Consider the following 26,370-nt stretch of genomic DNA (forward strand, 5'->3'; position numbering starts at 1 on the left):
AAATATTATTTTAGCACTGTATTTAGTTGGCAAACGAGAATCAAACCCTCTTCGGGTTTTATGCCCCTTGAGTGAGGAGGAAAACAGGGACATTCAGGTACCTCTCCTTTGCACAACCACCCTCCATGCATTGGAAGCTGAATGCCTGCAACAGGAAACCTTCTGTACTTCAATTGACATTCATTCATGCACGCACGCACGCACGCACGCGCACACACACACACACACACCCCAAAAGGAAAGTGTTGGGAATAGGCAACAGAGAACAGAGGGGTGGGGTGAACAACTGAAGAGCGCTTCAGAAAACAGGTTTTTCAAACTATGATTTGGAGTAATGGTTGAAATGAATAAACCATGGTTTTGAAATGATAAATCATGGTTTTAAGTTACGGCTCTCACACTGCTCCCGTGAGCTCCTGCATCACAGAAGCAAGGGCTAACGGGTCAGCAAATGTTTTCAGCAGGGGGCCGGTCCACTGTCCCTCAGACCTTGGGGGGGGGGCAGACTGTATTTTGGGGGGGAAATGAATTTGCCCCACAAATAACCCAGAGATGCATTTTAAATAAAAGCACACATTCTACTCATGTAAAAACACCAGGCAGCCCCCACAAATATCCCAGAGGTGCATTTTAAATAAAAGCACACATTCTACTCATGTAAAAACACGATGATTCCCAGACCGTATGCGGGCTGGATTTAGAAGGCAATTGGGCCAGATCCGGCCCCTGGGCCTTAGTTTGCCTACCCATGGGCTAAGTGGATGGAGAAACAAAGCAGAGAAACCAGGCTTGGCCTACGCATTTCTAAACTCGAACCATGCCTTGATGCAATGTCTGAACTGCACTTTATAAGTTAAGGGCTACAATCTATGAGGAATTTTTAAGACGGCTTCAGAGTACAAATACTGATAATGCAGCTTAGACACCAGGTCTAGTTAATCCTTGACCTCTATAATAAATTCTGCCGAGTGAACGACTGAGTGGGAGGAATTCAGCACAGAAATAGAAAGCCAAAAGAGAAAGCAAAGTCTGGCAGCAACACTCACCCATCATTGGAACATGTCAAAAATTCCTCCTTTATTTTGGGATGCCAACATCCTGAATTCAGCATTGCTGTGTGCCCCTAGAAAAGGGAAGCAAAGGTGGGCATATTAAAACTCCAGGCAGAATTATTTTTGTTGCCTTCCTTTCTTGACATTTCAGTTGGCAAGTACCAGGTACCCTCATTATTAAATACAATGATGCAAACTGTTTCATCAACAGCCCACATCAAAGCTACAATACAAAGGCATTTTGCATTTAAGAGTTGTCAACTTTCCCACCCCAATTTGCACCTTCTTTCATCTCTCCTTATTCCATTTCAACATCTATATAAAGCACTACTACTACTAGTAGTATATATAAATCACTACAACTATACAGGTGTCTCCCCATTAACATGGAGGTTACGTTCCTGGGTACCACATGTATACGTGAAATCGTGTATAGTGGGGAACACCATCTAAAAAGCCTATAAAGCACTCTCCAATTGCCTCCAAACCTCCTTCCTCAAACTTCAGCTCTCCACAGGTCTCAAAGGTTGGTGCAAGGCCTCCTGGGGTTGCTAGCCATTTTCCCGCTCTTTTCACACCATTTTTGCAGTTTTCCTGCTCTTCTCAGGCTGTTTTTGCCCTTTTCACACCCTTTTGCAGTTGTTTGATTACAGTGGTAGCTCGGGTTACAGACGCTTCAGGTTCCAGACTCCACTAACCCAGAAATAGTACCTCGGGTTAAGAACTTTACTTCAGAATGAGAACAGAAGTCGCATGGTGGCGGCGCGGCAGGCTCCATTAGCTAAAGTGGTGTCTTAGGTTAAGAACAGTTTCAGGTTAAGAACAGACCTCCAGAACGAATCAAGTTCTTAACGCGAGGTACCACTGTATTTCCTGGCAAATGTGCCAGGACTGTGTAACTAATCTGTATTTAGCTGGTTCCTCTTAATGCAGGAAAAGGGATACCTTTTCACCCCAGAGGCCTCATTCCCTTCTGGGGGCTGCACGCCAGTGGTGGGAAGGGTCAAAGGCAATAGTGAGTGGAGCAACAAACATGCCCAGCAGAATGGTTTCTACATGCTCCTGCAAGTTCCTCACTATCCTTCATTCAGAGGAGCAAGAAGCATTTCCTTAACCTCCCCTGAGAACAGGGAAATGGAATGGAAAGTCACACTGCTCAAGTTAAGCATTCCTTTGCTTACCTTGGTGTTTGCCATGTCTACGATGTACTGGTCTCCTTTTACACACTCCATTACAGGGAAGCCATCTCTGTCAAGGACTTTGGCTTGGGAGTTGCCCGCAACAACAAGAATGACATCCCCTGTGCTGCTGTACTGCAGAGACTTGATCTGGTGGCTGAAAAATTAAGGGATGACGTTTCCAATAGCATTACTGTTTACACTGTGTCAGAGCACTGGAGGGCTGTGCTCGTTTTAGAAAACATAAAACGAAGTTTGCCACCACTTTTCTACCAGGAAATAGTACTTCATTGGAAAGCAACCCGCTAACAAAATAACCTGGATCATAAATGGTAAGATCTATCTACTTGAATGTAGCTACACTGACCGTAATCCAATGAATGTTTCCTGTGGAAGCTCCTAGCAGCCAAAGTTCCCCAAACTTCTTTCAAGTTGAATACTTTGAAGGAAAGAAGTTTGCTTTCTAAACTCAAACGAGCTTCCAGTGGGACTGAAGACTCTAGTACACATGTGAATCCCTGGATTTCAGCCAACAACAATATAAATCTATGCAATGCAATTAACACACACAATTAGAGCCGTGTTAATAGACATCTGCTGTTTAGTGAAGCCCACAGGATGATGGAAACCTAGTTGCGTATCCCTGTGGACAGTTAATTCACTCCCTAGCTGAACCCACCTGCATGTAGACAAGACTGGACCCCAAATTAACACAACAGCAATTCAAAGGGACGAGCAACAGCAAATGCATCATAAACTGTGAGACCCAAAACCATATTAAAAAGCTAACCTGCAATCTCAATAACCATTTGTTTAGGCTCCTCTACCAACAGATGTCAAATTACATTTTATGTACGTCGCTATCACATTACTAATCCTCAATTGATGTCACAAAATATACACATTTCTTCTTCCCGGAATTGCAGGCTGACATTTGGGGCGGTATCCAATAAAGTAGTTCTGCTAGCACAAGGATTTCTGCTTGCTCAGCGCAACTTACTCTCCCCTCTCTTCTTCCTGTGCCCCTGCCGAAATCCGGGGGGAAACACAGAACAGATTTGGGGGAGAGAGAGAGGAAAGGGAGGGGAAGTTCATTTGTGCTGTGTACCACCCTTTGTGCCAATTCCTTCAAGAATGGCAGTCACTATTCTAGGCCAACTAACTGAAATCAAAATTGTTTTATCTTGGACTTGCTCCTAACAAGCATAATTAAAAAAGAACTTCCCAACAGTGATCCAACAAGACAAAGGCCATATCTCAATGGCACAGCCCATGCTTTGCATGCAAAAAGGCCCAGGTTGCATCCCTGCTAGGCCTGAGAAAGACTACTAAGACTAAGAAAGAGATGTTGGGGATCCACTGACAGTCAGATGTTTTGAACAACAACCCCCTTCTCCCCCTTAACTATTGGCCACATTGCCTGGGGCTGATGGGAGCCACTCTCCACCTTGCATAAATTTAATTTGTGTGATCACAGCCAGTTGGCTGCCAAGTGCATAAAGCTGTGATTGCACAAGTTAAATGCTTGCAAGTTGTGAGTCGACCATAGCTTTTTAAAACCCTCCCCCCCCTTAAAAAGCTATGTATAAAAATATATATATTCATGCTTAATTCCACCCCCCCTCACCAGTTTTCCAAACTTAAGAAAAATGTAGAATGAAGTCAGCTGGACTAGCCAAATTTTGGTGCAGGATGCTACTCATTTTATACCCGTCAACCAAAATTAAAACCATTAAAACAAGATTTAATGTTGACATTAAGTACAGACAATGCAAGCCCTAAAGGTCTCATACATTGCCATATTCATTTACTGAGCTTCCCCTCTTGGAAAGCGCTCCTGCAATGCTACCAAAGTGTTCTTTGGTTCAACAAGAGGTTTGAGGATTTGGTGTGAAAATGTTGCTAGAATAAAGTGATGGCAATCCACATTCTTCCACTACAATACTACCACATGTGGCTCTGCTCTGGAATCATAAGGACTGTTTCACTAGTAAAGGTAAAGGTAAAGGGACCCCTGACCATTATGTCCAGTCGTGGCCGACTCTGGGGTTGCGGCGCTCATCTCGCTTTATTGGCCGAGGGAGCCAGTGTACAGCTTCCGGGTCATGTGGCCAGCATGACTAAGCCGCTTCTGGTGAACCAGAGCAGTGCACAGAAACTCTGTTTACCTTCCCGCCGGAGCGGTCCCTATTTATCTACTTGCACTTTGACGTGCTTTCGAACTGCTAGGTTGGCAGGAGCAGGGACCGAGCAATGGGAGCTCACCCCATCGCGGGGATTCGAACCGCCGACCTTCTGATCGGCAAGCCCTAGGCTCTGTGGTTTAACTCACAGAGCCACCCGTGTCCCTGTTTTACTACTTAAGTCCAAAGAGGGTCTTCCATCACGCAACTGGCCAAAAAATATTTAAGTGTTCATTCAGAAGCTTATGCAGAAGATGAAAGCAAGCTCCCAAATAGGGGTAGAGATCCTGTGGCCCTTCAGATGTTGCTGGACAACTCTTGCTATTGCTGACCATAGGGCATGGTGGCCCTAGTATAAAAGAATACAGACATCCTCACCTCCAGTATAGAAGAATGGAAATCCCTTGTAACAAGTACGGTACAGTGTCAGATGCAAAGTGGATGAGGAAGCAACCGTTCCTCTCCTGAAGATTATTTCCCAAACAAACCACGTCTTGCATGAAATACAAGCCTGTGCTACTGAGGGAACCACAAAAACCAAAAGCTTTCCCCTTAAGAAAAAAAAATGCAGGCCTATGAACGAATCCTCCTAACTAGCTGGGCCATAGAAAAACCTCTAAATGCCCATGTAAAGGATCCCACAAATGAAAAGCACATGGTATGAACTTGCATCAGATTTATCAGAACTACTGCTGTTATAATTATTTCACTTTTTTTGAAAAAATACTCAAGTAAATTCAGTGCGTTTGCTTAGTCTTTTAGCTTAGGCCTTTTTATATGTTTTTTTCCCTAAATTGATGAGTAAATAAAGCAGTAAGGATTTATAAGATCAGATCTGCGGGTAAAAGGAGAGGCAATATGCGCTCTGCCAAGGAGGGCTGTGTCTGAAATGTTTAGTAGCACTCAGGGTGGATTTCATTTAAATCAAATCAATTTAAATCATGATTTAAATCACTTGTCAGTAAGACTCGATTTAAATCATTTTTTTACAGAAAGACTCATTCTTGCTGGTATAATCTTAATATTTACAACCAGATGAAGGTTTCATTTTTTGAATGATAAATTTTCAGATTAGTTTTTACCGTTATATCAAAAATTACTGATTTGGTTATACTATTAGAAATACATAGACAGATAATTATGAAATAATTGTGAGGTTTAATAAGTTAACTGTTTATGTTTGGACAACTTTTCTGCTGTATTTTATTTGAAGGAGAAAAATCATTTCAATTTATTTAACTAAAACAATAACATTATAACATATGTATCCATGTTTAACTGATGTGGTTAAACATTAAAAAAAAAAAAAAAACTTAGACTGAGTTTTAGCACACATGAAAAACTTAAAATAAATCCTTATTTCCTGATGAATAGTCTTTGGAGTATAATGTAACTTAAATGGAAAACTATCTTTAGAATTTTTTTTCCTCCAAAAGCATTTTATTTTAAAAATCTGATTTAAATACAAAAATCAGAATTAAATTTAAAAGAATCTGACTATATATATATATATATATATATATATAAAAAATCATTGATTTTTATCCACCCTGGTAGCGTTTCTTCAAACTTAGTTCGGCAGCTATGAAAACTGCAACAAGTAATTTTTGAAAAGATGTTCTAGACTCTACCACCAACCTATTAGTAGTGATCAAATACAAGATGCACCACCTCAGATTTATGCATTGTGCTGCCCGAGGCAGATGGGAGTTGTACTCCAACAACATCAAAAGGGCACCAGTTTGTTGAATACTGCTACATAGCGTTGCTATTAAGTTGTTCTAAAGACAGGAACATTGCTGATGTAAGTTGGGAGGATGTACCATTCGCATGGTTGCAAAGATCGAAAAGCTTGAAGAGATGCATCCATTCCAGCAAAATCCCAAAATCTAACATCATAGTCGTAGCCTCCAGTTATCAAACGGGCACCCGAGGGATCCAGTCCTAAAGCAGAGACCTAGAAAGCAAAGCAAACAAACCATTACATGAACATTCAATGAGAGATCCATTTAGCTTTCAGAAGCCTTTCGATGTAATATTTTAACTATATGAAAGCTTGCATCAGTTGCACAATTTAGAAAATGTCCTGCATGATTCATTCTCTCCTCCCGTGTGTGCACTCATGTAAGTCTGAAATGGGGGGTTTATTCGTATTTTTGATAGTTTCAATCCTGCATGATGGAGGAATTAAAGCTTCACTTGGGTCCTCTGAAGCCCGCAAAGCACCCCATAAATGCAGAAGATGGGATTGTACTCAGTTGCCCTTAACGTACTGCAGAGTACTGAACACAATACAAAAAATTCTGGTCTGAGTTATCCTGTTACTTTCATTTGCTAAAAGAATGTGGCAGCTTTAATATTACAATACTCCTTAGGCCAGCACCATCCTGCCTCTTCCTTTTGTGACACAAAATGGCTTGCAAATTAGACGATTCCAAATGGAGTGCACTATATACTGAGAGCCACAGATGACAAAACCACATTAGACAATCACTGCGTATACAGCTGAAGCAGCTGTAAACTGTAAGTACAGAAAACATGACACTTATAGTATCTCAGTTGATTATGTAACACTTTCCACTGCTCACCTACATGTCCAAACTGTCAGGAGAAAATTTATCCCTGCAGTTTCAGTGGGAAAACCACTCCTGTTACAGGCAAGGCAACTGGAAAATTAATTAGGTTTCTGGAAAGGATCTTCAACGTGGGAAATCTTTTCTGATATTTCTCAGCTGCACAGGAACACAGTCATCAACAGCTTAAATTCATTAGTTTGAAGAGATACAGATGGGAGTCTCAGCAAATGGACCTTACACGAGAGTTGTAGAGTCGGCTAAAGGAAACGGTGGTCCTTAAAACCTGCCCCTGGTTAGCAAATCATGGAGCAGGGTGTGTGGGGAGGTTAGCAGCCAATGGCACAGCAAACTTGGTTTGACTACCAAGCACAGTGTGAACTGTTCACCAAAAGTATCCATCTATCTTCAATTAACATCCCATCTTTTCTTCACCCATCATGGAACCCAGGCCAATGTAGATGTGGTCTCCAGGAAGTCACATCACCCATCCAGGCCTGACCAGATCCCAAGTTGTAGAGTTTCCATGGGACGTGGGTGGCGCTGTGGTCTAAACCACTGAGACTCTTGGGCTTGCTGATCAGAAGGTTGGCGGTTCAAATCCCCGCAACGGGGTGAGTTCCCACTGCTCTGTCCCAGCTCCTGCCAAACTAGCAGTTCAAAAGCATGCCAGTGCGAGTAGATAAATAGGTACCACTGTGGTGGGAAGGTAAACAGCATTTCCATGAGCTGTGGCTTCCATCACGATGTTCCATTGCGCCAGAAGCGGTTTAGTCATGCTGGCCACATGACCCGGAAAGCTGTCTGTGGACAAACATTGGCTCCCTCAGCCTGAAAGCAAGATGAATGCCACACCCCATAGTCGCCTTTGACTGAACTTAACTATCCAGGGGTCGTTTACCTTTACCTGTAGAGTTCCCTCTCCAACAGAGGTGTGTCTTCTTTACTATACAGCTTTCAGCGAGTACAAAAGATACACCTCTTTACTCCCGAGAAGTGTGTTTTCAGGACCCTCTCTATTCCTGTGACTTTAACCTAATTTTCAATTGTTCTAACTTGCTCTGGGACCTCCTGATGAAGGGAGGAAAAATTAATTAATTAATATAACAATATTAATTATGTCAGCTGGTCAACATGGATGGACAACATAGATGCCAAGACACTTACTGTTTTTGTCCCATGATGCAGTGTAATTTCATGTGAGTCAGGAATCTTCTTGACAGGATCCTAAGGAGGATAATACCGTTAAGAAAAATATTTATTTATATGCATAAAAGGTCTTCTGCACAATAAAGAACAAAACACATTACAGAAAAAGGGGGGGGGGTATACGAATTCTCATGGAATACCGAAGTGTACACCTATACATGTCTACTCAAAAGTAAGATCCAATGAGCTCAATTGGCTTACTCCCAGGTAAATAGGAATCAGCTTGCAGGCTCAGGTACATTTCCAATGCCTTTCAAAGTCATGATTGCCTTTCCCAGCTTCATAAATGATGAGTTCAGATTTAGGTGGATCTTTTATTTCAGGATTGTCGCAATTACCTGTGATCAACATAAGTATTTGTGCACATGTGTGTGAGAGAGAGATAAGAAAAGAAGTTTGGTTGTCTGGAGAGGTCACTTCCTGGTTCGCATGGAGCTGTTTTCAGTGGAGCTCAGCAACAGAAGCGAGGCAGCACCTGGGTGTTGAAATGTTGACACCCTATCCATTTTGCGCCCAGGGCAACTACTCCTGTGGTCCCCTCACACGCTTCACCACTGCTTCAGTCAGGAGACCATTGCTAGTGAATACAACCATTTCTCATATCTGTCCCTTAAAAAAGCTCTTCTTTCCACTTCCTTCACTAACAGCCCAATCTCTCCAAACTGAACAAACAGCTCACTAGCACCTAACTGAAAAAGAACCCCATCCACACCCCACTAACCCAGACTGAGAAGCTCTTCCAGCCAAACACCTTTAGACATCTTCTGATTGGTGCTTTTTATCCAAACAGAGCCTAAGCTTTCTCAATTCTCTCTTCTCCTCCATCTTGTCTCCTAATTCTTTGCGCTACCCCTCAGCAAGCCAGTCTTACAATCAATTACAACAAACCATGCCCACAACAAAAACAACATTTAACCAGCAAATTGGACTTTACCGTAGAATCAGCTCAAGTTTTTTTGCCTTCAAAAATGTGAGAGCCTTCAAAAGTTATATGTACCCCACCTCCAGCCTGAAAGCAGCGCAGACCACTTCGTTCACCCACATGCGTACGCCCAGAATACTAAGGTGAAGTTGTATGGCTGTGGTTACTTGCCAACTGATGGCTACCAATAAGAATCTTCAGAAAGTACAGTGCCAGAGGAAACTCAGGTCAGCCTTCCCCAACATGATGCCCTTCAGATATCTTGGACTATAACATCTCTAGCCAGCATGATCATGACTGGAATTGATGGGAGTTGTAATCCGAAACATCTGCAAGGCACCATAATGGAGAAGGCAGAGCCCAGGTGAACCAGGGGGAAAGTAAGAGGCAGGAAATAAGAACACACACAAGGATTTGAAAAGACGACAGGGCAAGAACGGTGGGATATAAAACTTGATATAAATAAGGACAGAAAGCAAACATGACAGAAGAATGAGCTCTAAACAGGTGCCTTTGACTAGCTTGCCAATAGCTCCATGCACTTTTACAAGGCACTGTGAGGAGGCTGGAGCCAAAGGGAGCAAAGAAGCTCAAGGAATAGACCTTTTAAGCTGTGCCAAGGAGCAAACCCCATCATACAGATATCAAGCGACATCTGCAACTGCCACCTGCACGTCATAAAAAACAACAACCCCAAACATGCAAATTTATCCTTGGAATTCCAAGAGCAAGTTGCCTGAAGTACATTCTGGAGAGAGAGAACATTAGCTGCACAGTCCAAGGGATTCCGGAGTTTTAAACAAAACTGTTCAATCAAAACAAAAATTAAGATAACAACCTCCCAGGACATGGCTTGGCAAAACATCTCTTAATAACAGCCAAATATTTATGAAGAATCAGTGTGACCCGTTCCCTTTTAGTAACTCCAAAGTTCCTAAATTATAGAATATACTATAAATATCTCCATGCCCACCCAAAAAATGCCTATATATGAACAGAATTTCAGTTGCAAGTTGAGATGTAATCCAAAAGGAGAATATATCGTGATCCCAAGGAAAACATTTAGGTAGTATATTTTAACGAGTGATGACTTCTGTGACAGAAGGTACTCTGTACTCCAGCGAGTGTTGCCATTAGCCTAACTAACTGTGGTAAGAACCTCTATTGAAGTCACTTACAATTTCACATTATCCTTCTATTTCCATTGTCCACATGAGGAGGCAAAAGGAAGCACCAAGGTTTGCAGAAGTTGTTAAAAACAAAACAAAACAAAACAAAACCCTTCACTGAAAAATCAAACCCTGGAAATAGGGACCCCAAGGAGGACTGAGTATGCTGGGCAGGGAACAGAACACAGTATCATAAGATGAAAGTCGGTAGAAAAGATGAGCATCTCCGTGTCCTTGGCCTCTAACATCAAGCAACTGAGTTATTACAAGAACTCTTGTCCAATGCTTCTGCTGGAATTCCAACAGAGGGCACATCAAAACACACTGACTATACAGTATTAGCCAAACCAACTAATACAGTGGCAAAAGCCACAACTAGGTCACATCTCACTGATCATATACCTCACATGCCAGATATATAGAGAGATGCATACAATGAAGGACTGGGGGGTTTACAAATATCTATCTGGTTCAGACATAGCAATCCACCTTAGTTGACTGTTACAGCGTCAGTAAGAGCCCTGGGCTGGCACATAAGACTACTGAAGCTACTGTTCCTGAAAAAGGGACGCAGGTGGTGCTGTGGTCTAAACCAGTAAGCCTCTTGGGCTTGCTGATCAGAAGGTTGGTGGTTTGAATCCCCGCAACGGGGTGAGCTCCAGTTTCTCAGTCCCAGCTCCTGTCAACCTAGCAGTTCAAAAGCATGCCAGTGCGAGTAGATAAATACCGTATTTTTCCCTCTATAACACGCAGATTTTTTCTCCTAAAAAGGAAGGGGAAATGTCTGTGCGTGTTATGGAGCGAATGTGTGGTCCCTGGAGCCAAAAAATCAAGCAAAAGTCAAATCGCTCTTCACGGAGAAGGGAAACCTGAAAAGAGGAAGTGGCAGCTTTCCTGTATTCTGCCTCAGGGTCTTACTGCCCACCCTCCTCTGTTTCGTTGCTGTGATTGCTGAAACGGAACAAAGAGCAGGGAAAGCCCCTCCCCTCCAGGCAAGCAGAGGGGAAAGTGTCGTCTCTGTGCTCCGGTACTGCTGGGGGAGAGGGAGAGAGAGTGGGGGAGGGAGAGGGAGAGGGGGGGGAGGGAGAGGGAGAGGGAGGGAGAGAGTGAGAGAGAGAGAGAGAGAGAGAGAGAGAGAGAGAGAGAGAGATGGCTGGCTTGGGGGGGAACTTTTGCCTCCCACCCGTTAAATCCCTCTCCAGCATTCTTAGCCAGCTGCTTCTCTGCACACCCCTCTCATGTCCCTTCTTTGTTTTTCCTTCGCTCCCCACTTAAAATGTGGTTACAAAGCATAGATCAACATGGATCCTCAGGATCTTTGCATTGGGTCACCCCAAATTCACCATCAGATCACATAGCATGTCCATGGCTACAGCCTGCACCAAAAAAATCACGCACCCACTGTTGCCTGGGGCTGCAATGGTGCAAACACGTGGTTAAAAAGCATGGATCCACATGGATCCTCAGGATCTTTGCATTGGGTCACCCCAAATTCACCATCAGATCACATGTCTGTGGCCACAGCATGAAGCACAAAAATGATACATCCACTGTTTCATTCAGAATGTTTTTTCCCTTGTTTTCCTCCTCTAAAAACGATGTGCGTGTTATGGTCAGGTGCGTGTTATAGAGCGAAAAATACGGTAGGTACTGCTGCGGTGGGAAGGTAAACAGCATTTCCGTGTGCTCTGGTTTCTGTCACGGTGTTCCATTGAGCCAGAAGCGGTTTAGTCATGCTGACCACATGACCCGGAAAGCTGTCTGTGGACAAACGCCAGCTCCCTCAGCCTGAAAGCGAGATGAGCACCACAACCCCATAGTCGCCTTTGACTGGACTAAACTGTCCAGGGGTCCTTTACCTTTACTTTATTACTGTTCCGGAAGAGTAACAAGCCATGGTTTGCTGTTGTGCTTTAACTGAGGAAATATATCTGAGGAAATTGCCAATGCAATTCTGGGCTGCATCAATAGGAGTATAGCATCTAGATCAAGGGAAGTAATAGTGCCACTGTATTCTGCTCTGGTCAGACCTCACCTGGAGTACTGTGTCCAGTTCTGGGCACCACAGTTCAAGAAGGACACTAACAAACTGGAACGTGTCCAGAGGAGGGCAACCAAAATGGTCAAAGGCCTGGAAACGATGCCTTATGAGGAACGGCTAAGGGAGCTGGGCATGTTTAGCCTGGAGAAGAGGAGGTTAAGGGGTGATATGATAGCCATGTTCAAATATATAAAAGGATGTCATATAGAGGAGGGAGAAAGGTTGTTTTCTGCTGCTCCAGAGAAGCGGACACGGAGCAATGGATCCAAACTACAAGAAAGAAGATTCCACCTAAACATTAGGAAGAACTTCCTGACAGTAAGAGCTGTTCGACAGTGGAATTTGCTGCCAAGGAGTGTGGTGGAGTCTCCGTCTTTGGAGGTCTTTAAGCAGAGGCTTGACAACCATATGTCAGGAGTGCTCTGATGGTGTTTCCTGCTTGGCAGGGGGTTGGACTCGATGGCCCTTGTGGTCTCTTCCAACTCTATGATTCTATGATTCTATGAAATGTATCAATGAATTCCATGCTCAGTGAAGAAAATCCAGAGATAGAAAACTCTAACATATGGCTGCCCAGTCACTGCTTAATAACCTTCTACAAAGCAGAGCTCATTACTCCTCAAGGTAATTTATTTCTTTGTTGAACCGATCTTACTGTTACCAATGCTCTACTAATGTTCACCTATAATCTACCATCCTGAAACTTGATATCCTGGAATGTTTTATTTTATCTATTAAATTTGTGTACCACTGTTCATTTGAACTATGGCTGGAGCTACCTCCCATTTTCCAAGTTTGGACACACCCACAAACCATGGTTTGCCACAATCCAGGAACAGATACTTTCGATCTCTTATTCCCATGAAGACAAATATGATCGCATAAGCCAGAGGATCACACCAACTTGTTCATGTAACAAACTGAACATACATTATTGCTATGTGCGAACAAGTCCAATAAAGTGTCTACTTCCAGTCACCGACAGAAAATGATCCAACCCCACATGCAACATACTTATAATTTTCCTAATATGATGTTGATTGGGGCTGAATAGCAACACCCATCTGTCAAATTTGGCCCAAAAGGCTAGATTCTAATAAGGATCTGGCCTCTGGAGTCAGAAAGGCTCTGACGCAGAGGCAAGGTTTGAACATACCAGCAATCGTAACCAGACTGGTTTTGTTTGCCATTCTAAATAACTGGCACTGTACCACCTAATTTCTTGCTAACCCCATTAACTTATATTAAATTATGTTTTGGGGTGGACATCAAAAATAAAATCTAATTTAAAATGCTTTCAGTCTGTACTACAGTACTGCAGTGATCAATGCTTTATATAATTCCAAGGCTAATAACCATTCTTCTCCGCTTTATCAGACACAGCTGATGCATGATCACAAATAGAACTTCCTGCTAAAACTGATCAAAGCCTGGAAAACAAAACAATTAAGCTGTGTTTAAGCACAGGAGCAAGGGAAGGAGCAAACTGTTGAGGCATTAATATGAATTCCTAGCAGCTAGGAGAGTATGAGCCACAAGCCAATAGCGATAGACAGCTATTAACTAAACCAGGCATCCCCAAACTCAGCCCTCCAGATGTTTTGGAACTACAACTCCCATCTTCCCTAGCTAACAGGGCCAGTGGTCAAGGATGATGGGAACTGTAGTCCCAAAACATCTGGAGGGCTGAGTTTGGGGATGCCTGAACTAAACCAAAAGGTAGGAAGAAAGATGTGGTCAAAGACCAAGCTGAAATTATTGCTTTGGGGCCACTGCTGCTCCTGATTCCCTCCTATATGCTAATCAAGAAACAGACCAAAGGTTATCTGTAAGCTATTTCCGCAAATTAAAAGGGGGCGATTCACACACTTTTATCAGATAGAAGTAAGTTAGCCTGAATGGCAATGGACTAATTCTCACAAACAGAGGGTAACAGTAATGGAAGGAAGGGGAAAGTACATGCGCCCAAGGGCTCTTGGTAACTTGTTTTGCTCCGGACAAACTATGAGCTGTAATCATAGTTTGTTCTTGGTTTACCACTGGTGGTTTGTCTGAGGAGACAAACCAAAAGCCTGGGTTCAGACACAACCCTAAGCCAAACTATGCCCTAGCCTCGGGTAGTATGGCAACAGCAGCAGGACTGGGGAAGGAGCATAAGCACTCTTTGCTCTGGGAATCCACACATTCACTTGTTCATGCAAAACCATGGTTTAGTGTGGCATTACATGCATAGAGTATTGTAAAATTCTGCTCCATGGTTTATCAGGGACACCTTAAAAAAAACCTTAAAAACTCAAAAGGTTTCTAATTAATCTACCCAATTACGCATTCCAGCCCTGACAGAAACTAGCGACAGAAATACATTTCAGTTCATCAAGTAAGATATCAGAGCTAAGTGGAAAGATTTAAATGGCAAATTCACAAAACCTCTCTCAGGTATTTTTAAACCCTTGGAAAAATGCCTGACATACTGCAGGAAGGAAGGAAGGAAGGGCAATTTCATGTGGAGCATGCACAGCTGGTTCCAATCCTATTACTGTTTTGATTAGTAATTCTCCCATGCCACCCATAAATTGCCTTCAAAACATTAATATTTAACCCACATTACGAACAGCCGTATAACAGCACATTTCTATGTAATGGGATATGACAAAATAAATGGCTAGATGACCAGCATTGTCTGTATAGAAGGGAAATATTGTTATAGACTTGCGAGGCCCAAGCTTCACACAAAAAACTCTTTAAGGCTGCAATCCTTTCGTACAGGGATGGGAAACCATTCGCTTCTGGCTAATCTACTGGGCGTGGGGACATGCAAAAATGGAGAAAGCAATACATTTCAACGATACCTTTGTACAGTAAGATAGCTTCCACACATAATAATGATAATAATAATAACAACAATAATAAATTTTATTTATATCCCACCCTCCCCGGCCAAGTTCGGGCTCAGGGAGGCTAACACCAAATATATAATACATTAAAAACACAAAATCAAACAATTGATTAAAACACAGCTCAAAATCACAGTAAAATCAAAATAAAATTAAGTGGCCAACCCACGAATCACAGCCATGAAGGTTGTTGTTGTTGTTTAGTCATTTAGTCGTGTCCAACTCTTCATGACCCCATGGACCAGAGCATGCCAGGCACTCCTGTCTTCCACTGCCTCCCGCAGTTTGGTCAGGCTCATGTTTGTAGCTTCGAGAACACTGTCCCACCATCTCGTCCTCTGTCGTCCCCTTCTCCTTGTGCCCTCCATCTTTCCCAACATCAGGGTCTTTTCCAGGAAGTCTTCTCATCTCATGAGGTGGCCAAAGTACTGGAGCCTCAGCTTCAGGATCCGTCCTTCCAGTGAGCACTCAGGGCTGATTTCCTTCAGAATGGATAGGTTTGATCTTCTTGCAGTTCATGGGACTCTCAAGAGTCTCCTCCAGCACCATAATTCAAAAGCATCAATTCTTTGGCGATCAGCCTTCTTGATGGTCCAGCTCTCACTTCCATACATCACTACTGGGAAAACCATGACTTTAACTATACGGACCTTTGTTAGCAAGGTGATGTCATGCCATGAAGGTAGGAATATTAAATATTCGCCAGGCCCACACCTGTGCTGGTCCCATATGGGCCGATAGAAAGCACACACCCCTCTCCATCCTGCACCCAAGAAGCAAGCAGAATTATCAGAGTTCAAGGACACATTCCAGCCACGCAAAAACACTCAAGGAGGATGAAAAGCAGGACTAGAAGGGAAATGGTGTGGTCTGGGAAAAGTGCAGAGGGCCAGACAGAGATGCCTATGACCCTCTGGCCTGAGGTTCCAGATTCTCATTTATTTCCATCAGTGATGTTATAGGGGTTGACACCAAATGATTTCTGCCCATTTGCATTATGGAAATCCATAATTTCATGTTATAAATTTCATTTGCCCAGTGGAACTTGCAGTTTTTCTTAAACGTTTTTAAAAACAGGTATCTCTCCGAGTGGAGCAAAATTAATTGGGAATAATTGCTGTTCATATATTGCTATATTTTAATCTGTAGGTAAGTAATTAGTTTAGCAGTTCGAAAGCAGGTCAAAGTGCAAGTAGATAAATAAGTACCGCTCTGGCGGGAGGGTAAACGGCGTTTTCGTGCGCTGCTCTGGTTTCGCCAGAAGTAGCTTAGTCATGCTGGCCACATGACCCGGGAAAACTGTCTGCGGACAAATGTCAGCTCCCTCGGCCAGTAAAGCGAGATGAGCGCCACAACCCCAGAGTCGTTCGCAAATGGACTTAACTATCAGGAGTCCTTTACCTTTACCTTTTTAAGCAATTAGACATATTAGTTCTGCCATAAGCATAATTATTCTGTTATTTGTTTATTCCTCCAATACTCCACTTTTCCTTTGAAGAATTCAAAATCCCATATCCGGATAGCCTACTTTACATTTATAGCACTTTAGAGTGTTTAAAGCACCAATGGGGAACTTGTGACTTTCCAGATGTTGTTCAACTCCAACTCTAATCAGCATGGCCAATGGTCAGTGATGACAGAAGCTGTAGTCTAACATCTGGAGGACCACAAGTTTCCCATCCCTCCTCTAAAACTACTAAAAAACATCACCTCAGTTAATAAATAGGGTGATATTTGAATCAGAAACTTCCTGGTTCGGTTCAGTTTTGTGAAGCCCAATCCTGTGCACTCAGAAATATGTCCCTCTATATTCAATGTAGCTCAGTCTCAATTATGTGAGTGTCGGCTAACCACTATGCTACGTAAGTTCACATTATTTGTTAAGAATCTGATATTGGAGCCAGGGCTGGAGGTCCTGTCCCACTCCAGCTGCTATTGGATTCCAGCCACCAACAGTCTCAGCCAGCATGACCAATGGTCCACCAACATTTGGATAGCCGCAGGTTCCCTACTCCTGCCCTGTACTGAATCATACAATAATGGCCTTAAAGCAGCCCATTCCTACCTTTCTGTCTCACTTATTCATGCACACACAAACACAGGCTCTTCTGCCAGAACTTCTATACAGCATCAGTGTTAGAAACTGAGATATGAAAGCTAGGAGCTAAATGGCACCTTAAACCTAGGTTATGGGTGCAACAACGGAATGTCTAGGCGTGCTTTTCTTATAACAAGAATACAAAACTGAAAATGAACAAACTGGAGCTAAAATATTATGCTCATTTTTCACATGGTCTAGTCCTTTCCCTGCTCGCTCATCACTCGCTCCCCGATATTCTTAAGAGGGTCTCTTCTCCAGTCTTCAGAGAGTAGCTGGACATGGGGAGGCAGAAAAAGGTCCTCCTTTCCTTCCACTCCACAGTTTTAATCTGAAATCTTAGGCACAGTACTGCACCCAGAGCTCAGAAACGGCTCACACTAATAAAATTCTGTTGCATAATATGCCTAGAACAATGGGAGTTTCGAACACTGTACAACATGGCCTATCTGACTCCATATGGAATAAAATCATTTCTAGGTTATCCAAGTATTTCAAGCCCAGTGCTTGTACCGTAAGCCATCTCTTTTTCACAAAGACGAGGCCAAGTGATACTGGTGTTTTATTCTGAGCTCCTCATCTCTGCAAATGCCACTTCAATGAGAACAACGACACAGGTTCAGTTTGATCATTGTGGACTGTATTACCAAGCACCATTACAACTCCAGCTTGCCAGAGCTGTGAATGTTTGGATATGGGCTTGGTTCTTTCGATGAAAGATAAGGGGTAGCAGATGCAGGATTAACAAATGTATTTATATTCCATGCACACTGATCTTTAGTTTTAACACTACATACCAGTCCTTAGTCTGGGGCCCACACTGCTCACTGGTGTACCAATCATTCCCTTCCATCACTACCACAGCCCACCAGTGATGCCCTCCTCCTGCTGTACATAACAAGCATCTCATGCAAGCGTTATTTTGGAAAATTATCATAGCTGAATATGACCCTCTCTGGAACCCCCATTAACTCAGGGTCCCACTTCTGCATTTACAGGGTTGTTACCTCTCAGAGGCTGTAAGTTGTTTGCAGCCTTGGTGGACTTGATCCACATTAGCTGAGAATCAGGGTCGAATGCAAACTTCCTGCTATTACATTCAGGTCGTTCGCCATGTTGGTCTGATACAGTCGAAATAAATAAATAAAATGTCCAGCAGCACCTTAGAGACCAACTAAGTTTGTTCTGGGTATAAGCTTGGTATCTGAAGAAATGTGCATGCACACGAAAGCTTATACCCAGAACAAACTTAGTTGGTCTCTAAGGTGCTACTGGACAATTTTTTAAATTTATTCCTGCTATTAAGTCCTTTGATTCCTTTAGTTATGGGAAGGCATGGACCAAGCTTAGTATGATCCAGTCCTTTCTTGTAAATGTGACAAGCCTGAAAGGGATGGGAATTTGGAATTCAGACTTGAGTAGAATGGCAGGACTGTTTTCAGACCCTAATGAGGTGACATGGTGGAGGAGGAACAGAACAAAGCATGTGTGTGGAGACTGCCCTGGACTGTGTTATTCAAGAATCCCAGTTCTAGTTGCCTCACCTCCCAAAGGATGTTGTGGAGCTGGAAAAGGTTCAGAAAAGGACAACCAGAATGATCAAGGGGCTGGAGCAACTCCCTCTATGTGGAACATATGAATTTAGGGCGGGGGGGAGTAAGGAGGGATATAATGAGAGAAATGTATAAGATTGTGCATGGAATGAACAAAGTGGATGGTGGCAAATTTTTCTCCTGCTCTCATTTTACTAGAATTCAGATATCCAAGGAAGGTGAATGTTGAAAGATTCAGGGCAGACAAAAGTTAACATAGCTAAAACTCTGGAACTTGCTCCTACAAGTGATGGCCACCAACTTGGATTGCTTAAAAATATATGGATTAGATAGATTCATGGAATATAATTCTATCAAGTGGTTACCATCCATGATGGCCATGTTTTTCATCCACAGCTGGATGAGGTATGCCTCTGAGTACCAGTTGTTGGGGAGCACAAGTGGGGAGACTGCTATGGCACTCATGTCCTGCATGGGGATCTGGTTGGTCACTGTGGGAACAGGATACTGGACTAGATGGACCTTTGACCTGATCCAGCAGGGCCTTTCTTCCGCTGAAATGATAAAGTGCTTGAACTTCACTTGGAGAAGAGAAGGTATAGGGACTGCTAGATGGCTAAGCATCTGCCCTTGAGCTCCACAGCATCAGGCTGAAGGTAGCTTCTAGTCTACCCTCCTTGAACATCTTCTACAGTCTAGGAAGAGCTGCTTTCCTTCCTAGGCTTCTCCTTGGTTTTGTACCCACTCTGAGGTACAGCCTGGAGTACTACCAAACAATCTTCCTGTTATGTCCTGTTCACCACCATCACTTCCCTGTTCAGTGAAAATCCTAGAGTTCCACTCAAGTAAGTCCTACTTCCAAATCTCTCCACATTCCCAGAGTAACATGTTTTCAATCAATAAATGATTGCAGGTTTATTCAACTTCAAAGCCACAGCAAACAGCAAATGCCACCCTGGACAAACGCCAGCTTTGTCCTCAATGCTTCTTTCAATCTCTCAGCAGTATCTTAAATGAAATGCATATGTAAAAATCACACCTAGGATACACATTCCACCACATTGTGCATTTTTGTGCAAGTCAGCTATGTGGGTACTTAAAATAACACTTCAAGTTAAATAATTCTGCATGCATTACAGCTTTAAAACTAATAATAATGAACGAAGTGAAACTGATATAATTCTTAATAGTAGTTGTTTAGAGCTGTAGTATAGAGCCAACCCTAGCACCCAGCCCCAATGCTGCAAGCAACTTATTGCAAACTAGCCTACTGAATGCTGAGCAAACTCCTCAGAAATAGACAGCCTGAAACGCATTTGCGTGTCAGCCTTACAATAAGAAAGTGCCTTTTTTCTGAACAACAGAAAACAGGAATTGATCTGATTATTGTAGGGTCAAAATGGCACAGCTGATTGTAAACAGACATAGAATTCCTTTTCCACTAAACTCCTGAAAAAAATCATACGGATGAGACAACTGCAATGACAACATGGGTCGATCTGAATCTGTTTTGGAGATGGAAAGAAAAACGTTGAATGACAAACCATTCAACCTTGTTCTCATGGAGATTAATGTTGATGATATTCTGCAATAATAGTAATAATAAATCTTTCAACTGAATGTAGGGAAGAATAAAACCTGCATAAGATCTTTCTTCTTTGCCAATCTACTAATTTAAAATCTCCCTGCCTTATTATACTTGATGTGTTTGTCAGTCTCTCTTTCTCTGTTTTATGCCAGGGTTTTAGATAGACAGATAGAAAGCCACCTACACTTCTAACATGGAAATACAGACATCTTTTTTTAAAAAAAGAATAAAAAATAAATAAGTGAGCATCCTTGCATCTTGAGCCAAAAGACCTGCTGCTCTTTACCCACATAGCCAGCCTGTCCCACTAACTCCTGCCCACATCACTACCAAATGACAGCCACAGCCTTCATCTTTCGTACCAATTACGGCACATTTCCCATATTTGAGCATGGAAAAACTGAAAACACTCCATGCAAAGGTTATGAAACTAATTTGTTAGCCCAAAGCAAAAATGAAGAAAATAGTTTAGTGACTGTTACTGTTTAGTTTAGTGACTGTTTAGTGCTTTTTTGTCTAGAGGGATGCAGGAGTACGCATACCCCTAAACATTTTGCGAATCTAAGTTTGGCCTCATTGAGGGGCAGTATTTCAATATGAATAGGAAAATGAGAGTATCCCTAAACATTTTTTTAAAAAGAAAAAAGCACTGGTTACAGGGATAAAGATCTTTTTTAAGTGTTATCAGTGACTTTAAAAAGAAAAGCAAAGCAAAATAACTAAAAACCGTGGCTTCCAAGCCATTTAGTTCCTTTTTCGTGCAAAAGGAACAGCAATTAAACCATGTTGCATCAAACACTGGCATAAGTTTTGCATCAGATTATGCACAACTACTTTCAAGTATTAAAAATACAGTAAATGAATGGCTATCCCTTTAAGGCTTCATTGCATTCAAACATTTCCCCCCCTGTAATACCTACACAGTAAAACAACATACCATCAATAAATCTTCACAAATGGTATTTCCAAAAATGTAGCAAAAATGTTAAATAGCACTAACATTCAAAATTGTCACTCAGAATACCCGTCGGGGGTTAAATTGAAAGGTTTACATATGATTCAATCAAGTAACAGCCTCATAAAAGTGATGTTTAAAAAATGAATCTTAACTTTATGACTGCTGTGTTCCTTTGGGGAAAGCAATTTGGTATGATTTGTGAAAGGAAGTTGAACATGTTACTTTTCGCTTATAAGGTTTTTGTATTCCTTTTTTTAAAAGGTGCACATATTACTTTATACAGCTGTGAATGATGACTGCAGACATTTACCCATATCTTAAAGAGCGCTCAAAAATTCTGTTCATGTGAGAATGTTCAATGAATTACAATCCAGGAGAGGGAGAAATAAAGGAAAAGGAAATCAGTTGAATCCACCTATAAACAATATATGTGTGTTAAAATATTAGAGGACAGCTGCAAAACTATCAAATTCTTTTACGTTTAATGTCCCTTCAACTGAGGATCAAACTGTATTAAAATAATGCTCAACAAGCGGAAACCTGCTTTTCCAAAGATAAGAAGCAAAACTTCCTTTCTTTCAAATGTGATCACCTAACAGTGAGTAGCTAGTATAAATCTACCTAACATGTAAAACCATTGGTCTTTAAAGAAGCAAACACTTCTTGAATTGTTTCTTGAAGCAAGCATAACTACATGGAAATAAAAGGGAACAAATTAAGAGTCCAAAACAAGAACCACAAACAATTAACAGTTTGAGAAACTTTGCAGTATGAAACTGTGGTGAACTCCTACATCCCAAAATAGATCAACAGCACCACCTAGAGCAGGGAGGGGAACCTGTGGCCTGCCATATGTTCCTGAACTACAACCCTGACCACTGATCATGCTGGCAGGAGCTGACTCCCAACAGTCTCAATTTCCATAAGTTTAGTAAGTAGGACTTGCTGATCAGAAGGTCGGCGGTTCGAATCCCTGCGACGGGGTGAGCTCGGTCCCTGCTCCTGCCAACCTAGCAGTTCAAAAGCATGTCAAAGTGCAAGTAGATAAATAGGTACTGCTCCGGCGGGAAGGTAAACAGCGTTTCCATGCGCTGCTCTGGTTCGCCAGAAGCGGCTTAGTCATGCTGGCCACATGACACGGAAGCTGTACACCGGCTCCCTCGGCCAATAAAGCGATATGAGCGCCGCAACCCCAGAGTCGGTCATGACTGGACCTAATGGTCAGGGGTTGCTTTACCTTTACCTTTACAATTCCCAGGTGATTATCTCCTTTGCAAATCAGATGCAAAGAGCAAGCAATCAACACGAAAACAGAAGACGACACAGCAGAAACGCCGAGAAAATAAAAACTGACCTCATCTTCTTCCAGAATGTTGTCCTCCTCATCCTCCTCATCACTGCCCTTATATCCAGGAGGCAGCGGAGGGCCAATGAGTTCATCATCGGAATCTTCCACTGACCCTTGGGGTGGCAAAGGGGGGCCAATTGGTTCTTCATCTGAGCTGTCGTCACTTTCACTACCAGATGAATCCCTAGGCGAACAAAAATATGAGATGTGGCAGGGGTCTTTTTCATGGCACCTGCCTCTGTGGGCTCATTGGTGAAGTCCCCAGCCTACCCTTTTCCTTCTGAAACATTTGCCTACATGGTGCCACAGATTGGTGAATGGAGGACACCGTATCTGGCAGCCAGTGCAAGGTGGGCGAGAAAGATAGGAATGTAGGAAACTGCCCTTTATGGAATCAGAGCATTTGTCTATGAAGCTCAGTATTGTCTATACCAATATTCTTCAACTTTGGGTCCCCAGATGTTGTTAGATATCCTGTATGGAACCCTGGAGAGCCACTGCCAGTTTGTGTAGACAAGTGTTCTTTAACCTTAAGTGGCTAGCTAACCTTAAGATCGGGGACGCGGGTGGCGCTGTGGGTTAAACCACAGAGCCTAGGACTTGCTGAGCAGAAGGTTGGCAGTTCGAATCCCCGTGACGGGGTGAGCACCCATTGCTCGGTCCCAGCTCCTGCCAACCTAGCAGTTCGAAAGCACGTCAAAGTGCAAGTAGATAAATAGGTACCACTCCAGCAGGAAGGTAAACAGCATTTCCGTGCGCTGCTCTGGTTCGCCAGAAGTGGCTTAGTCATGCTGGCCACATGACTGCTGTATGCCTGCTCCCTCGGCCAATAAAGCGAGATGAGCGCTGCAACCCCAGAGTCGTCCGCGACTGGACCTAATGGTCAGGGGTCCCTTTACCTTTACTAACCTTTAGATCATGGGTAGGCAAACTAAGGCCGGGGGCTGGATTCAGCCCAATCGCCTTCTAAATCCGGCCTGCAGACGGTCCGGGAATCAACATGTTTTTACATGAGTAGAATGTGTCTTTTTATTTAAAATGCATCTCTGGGTGATTTGTGGGGCATAGGAATTCATTCATTATTATTTTTCAAAATACAGTCCGGCCCCCCACAAGGTCTGAGGGACAGTGGACCGGCCCCCTGCTGAAAAAGCTTGCTGACCCCTGCTTAAGATGGCTGAGGATGATGGGAACTGCAGTCCAACATCATGTGAGCACTGAAAGTTGAAGAACACTGGTCAACACTAACTAGCAGGGCCTCTCCTGGGTTTCAGGCAGGAAATGTTTCTCAGCCCTACCTGGAGATGCTGGGGATTGAACCTGGGACCTTCTGCATGCAAAACAGGTGCTCTACCACTGAGCTATGACCCTGCTCGCAAGATGTGTGATCATTTCCTTCTGCCTCGGTGGCAGCAGCCCCTGGCCTCAATCCTGCGAGTAGCAAAGTACAGTCATACTTCGGGTTGAAGTCGCTTCAGGTTGAGCGTTTTCAGGTTATGCTCCGCGGTGACCCGGAAGTAATGGAACGCGTTACTTCCGGGTTTTGCCGCTCACGCATGTGCAGACGCTCAAAATGACGTCACACGCATTCGATTCAGGATGCGAAGGGGCTCCGGAACAGATCCTGTTTGCATCCAGAGGTACCACTGTATAAACCAAAATGGCTGCAAATGTGGGAAAAGAGCTTGAGAGTCCTAGCTTTCCAACCAGCACCTTTTCAGCAAGAAGGAGAACGGTGCCAGCATGTGGTACTCTTAGCAATGCCCTATCTGAGAAATGCAGTTGTCAGACAGGCATATACAGTGGTACCTCAGGTTACATACGCTTCAGGTTACAGACTCCGCTAACCCAGAAATATTAACTCGGGTTAAGAACTTTGCTTCAGGATGAGGACAGAAATCGGGCTCCGGTGGCGTGGCAGCAGCAGGAGGCCCCATTAGCTAAAGTGGTGCTTCAGGTTAAGAACAGACCTCTGGAACGAATTAAGTACTTAACCCGAGGTACCACTGTATCGGGTGAGGTGGTCCCTTCGATAACCTGGATTCAAGTTGCTCATGGCTTTAAATGCTAAAGCAAAGCTTTGACCATGCATAGGTTTGCACCACTGACAATCGCACTTATTGGAGTTTATTTCCTAGTAAGTGTGCATAAAGACTACAGCCTTTTTCTATCACTGCTGGCAACAGCTATTGCTGCTTGCCCAGAGAATGTCCAGGCATAAGAAACACTGGAAAATCAAATTAAACTGTTCTTGAAAAGTGTGTCAGCTAACATTGGTTGCTCCAAACATTGGTTGTTAAGTAATATGGTCTACAGCGCGGTGCCATCTTGCATAAAAAGTGTCTCTCATTCTACCAAAAAAAAAAAGATATAGAGCCAAATGTTTCTATTATAACTACTTACTTAGAAGATGTTTTCACTACTGGGCGTAAAGATGTGGCTGAAGAATCAGTACCTTCACACCGGCTTTCAAGTTCTTTTTCTTTTTCAGCTGCCTTTTTCTCACGCTCTTCTGAATAAAGAAAGCACAAAGGAGAAATTTGGTGCCAGCTCTGAAGTCTTCATTTGGGTTTTAAGATGTCTGGAATGATGATAATTCAAATCATTTTTATCTTTTTTTAAAAAACCACCTTTAACACTGAAGAGCAAACAGTCATAGACTAGCATGTCCTAGTTTTCATGGTATCTGCTGATATAAGGCAGTGATGTTGCTGGACTTTATCTCCCATCATCCCTGGACACTGGTCATGGTGGGTATGGCTTAAAGGAGTTTTTAACAACATTGGAGGGCCACACGTTGCCTACCCCTGCCCATAAAGGTAAGCTTCACAAGAAAAGAAAACAGAGCCTTTCAAGTTTCTGGGCAAGATCCAACATCATAACAAATGTCATAGGACCTCCCATTCCTCTCCTCCCCTCCCCCTGAAGTCATCTGTCCATTCCCTCATCCATTTCAGAGGAGGCTCATGAACTGCTGCAGGGGGAAGGAAAGGAAAGTCAATTTATACAAGCGAGATGTACAAGTGGTATGTCATAGTTTGGTATCTCTCTCCTACTTTTTGCAAAGAGATTTTCTACTTAGAAAGTCTATGAATTAAATCAGCTACCTTTCATTTTCAGAACCAGGCTATAGTAAAACCAACCTCTCCAGAGAACTGAAAGGCTTTAAGTTTGCCTGGAAAATCAAAAATGTCAAGTTATTTAGTCTATTCCCTAACGGGGGAACTTGCCAAAGATTCTGCACCTTTTAGGATGTTTTAATTTCAGCTCCTTTCTGGTAGCTAGAGCCAGGGCAGACTGAGGAAATGGTTACTACCCCCCTTTTAAAAAATACACTCTTCTGTTAAGCATGTGGTTGAAGCAATGCATCCAACTGCCCATTCTTTTACATAAAACAGCCACAGAAAGTGTGGAGGGGAGCTCAATCTGGAGCTTAACCCTTTTCTCACTACATTGTTTCCCCACTGGGGGGAAAAATCACATCCTGAAGCCCTGAGACTGCTGTCTGTAAAAGGAGGAAAGTAAGCAGCTGTGAGCATGGGCTTGATGTACTTTTATGCTGGGCTCACAAAAATGAGTGCAATTGAGATACTCTGACCTCTGC

The 26,370-nt window shown here is 42.9% G+C and overlaps 1 protein-coding gene across 1 annotated transcript in view; it reads right to left on the reverse strand.

The window, feature by feature from the left end:
* The window catches only part of WDR70 (WD repeat domain 70), a 119,490-nt gene that overhangs the window by 88,954 nt on the left and 4,166 nt on the right, over positions 1–26,370 (reverse strand). The window contains exons 4-9 of the mRNA XM_028748764.2: positions 25,170–25,278; positions 22,773–22,950; positions 8,154–8,213; positions 6,237–6,370; positions 2,234–2,387; positions 1,047–1,123 (exon numbers count right to left, since the gene is read on the reverse strand). Coding sequence (XP_028604597.2) covers positions 1,047–1,123; positions 2,234–2,387; positions 6,237–6,370; positions 8,154–8,213; positions 22,773–22,950; positions 25,170–25,278 — 712 coding nt within the window. The remainder of the gene's footprint in view (positions 1–1,046; positions 1,124–2,233; positions 2,388–6,236; positions 6,371–8,153; positions 8,214–22,772; positions 22,951–25,169; positions 25,279–26,370) is intronic.

This window comes from Podarcis muralis, chromosome 11, assembly GCF_964188315.1.
Source record: "Podarcis muralis chromosome 11, rPodMur119.hap1.1, whole genome shotgun sequence".
Taxonomy (NCBI): Eukaryota; Metazoa; Chordata; class Lepidosauria; order Squamata; family Lacertidae; genus Podarcis; species Podarcis muralis.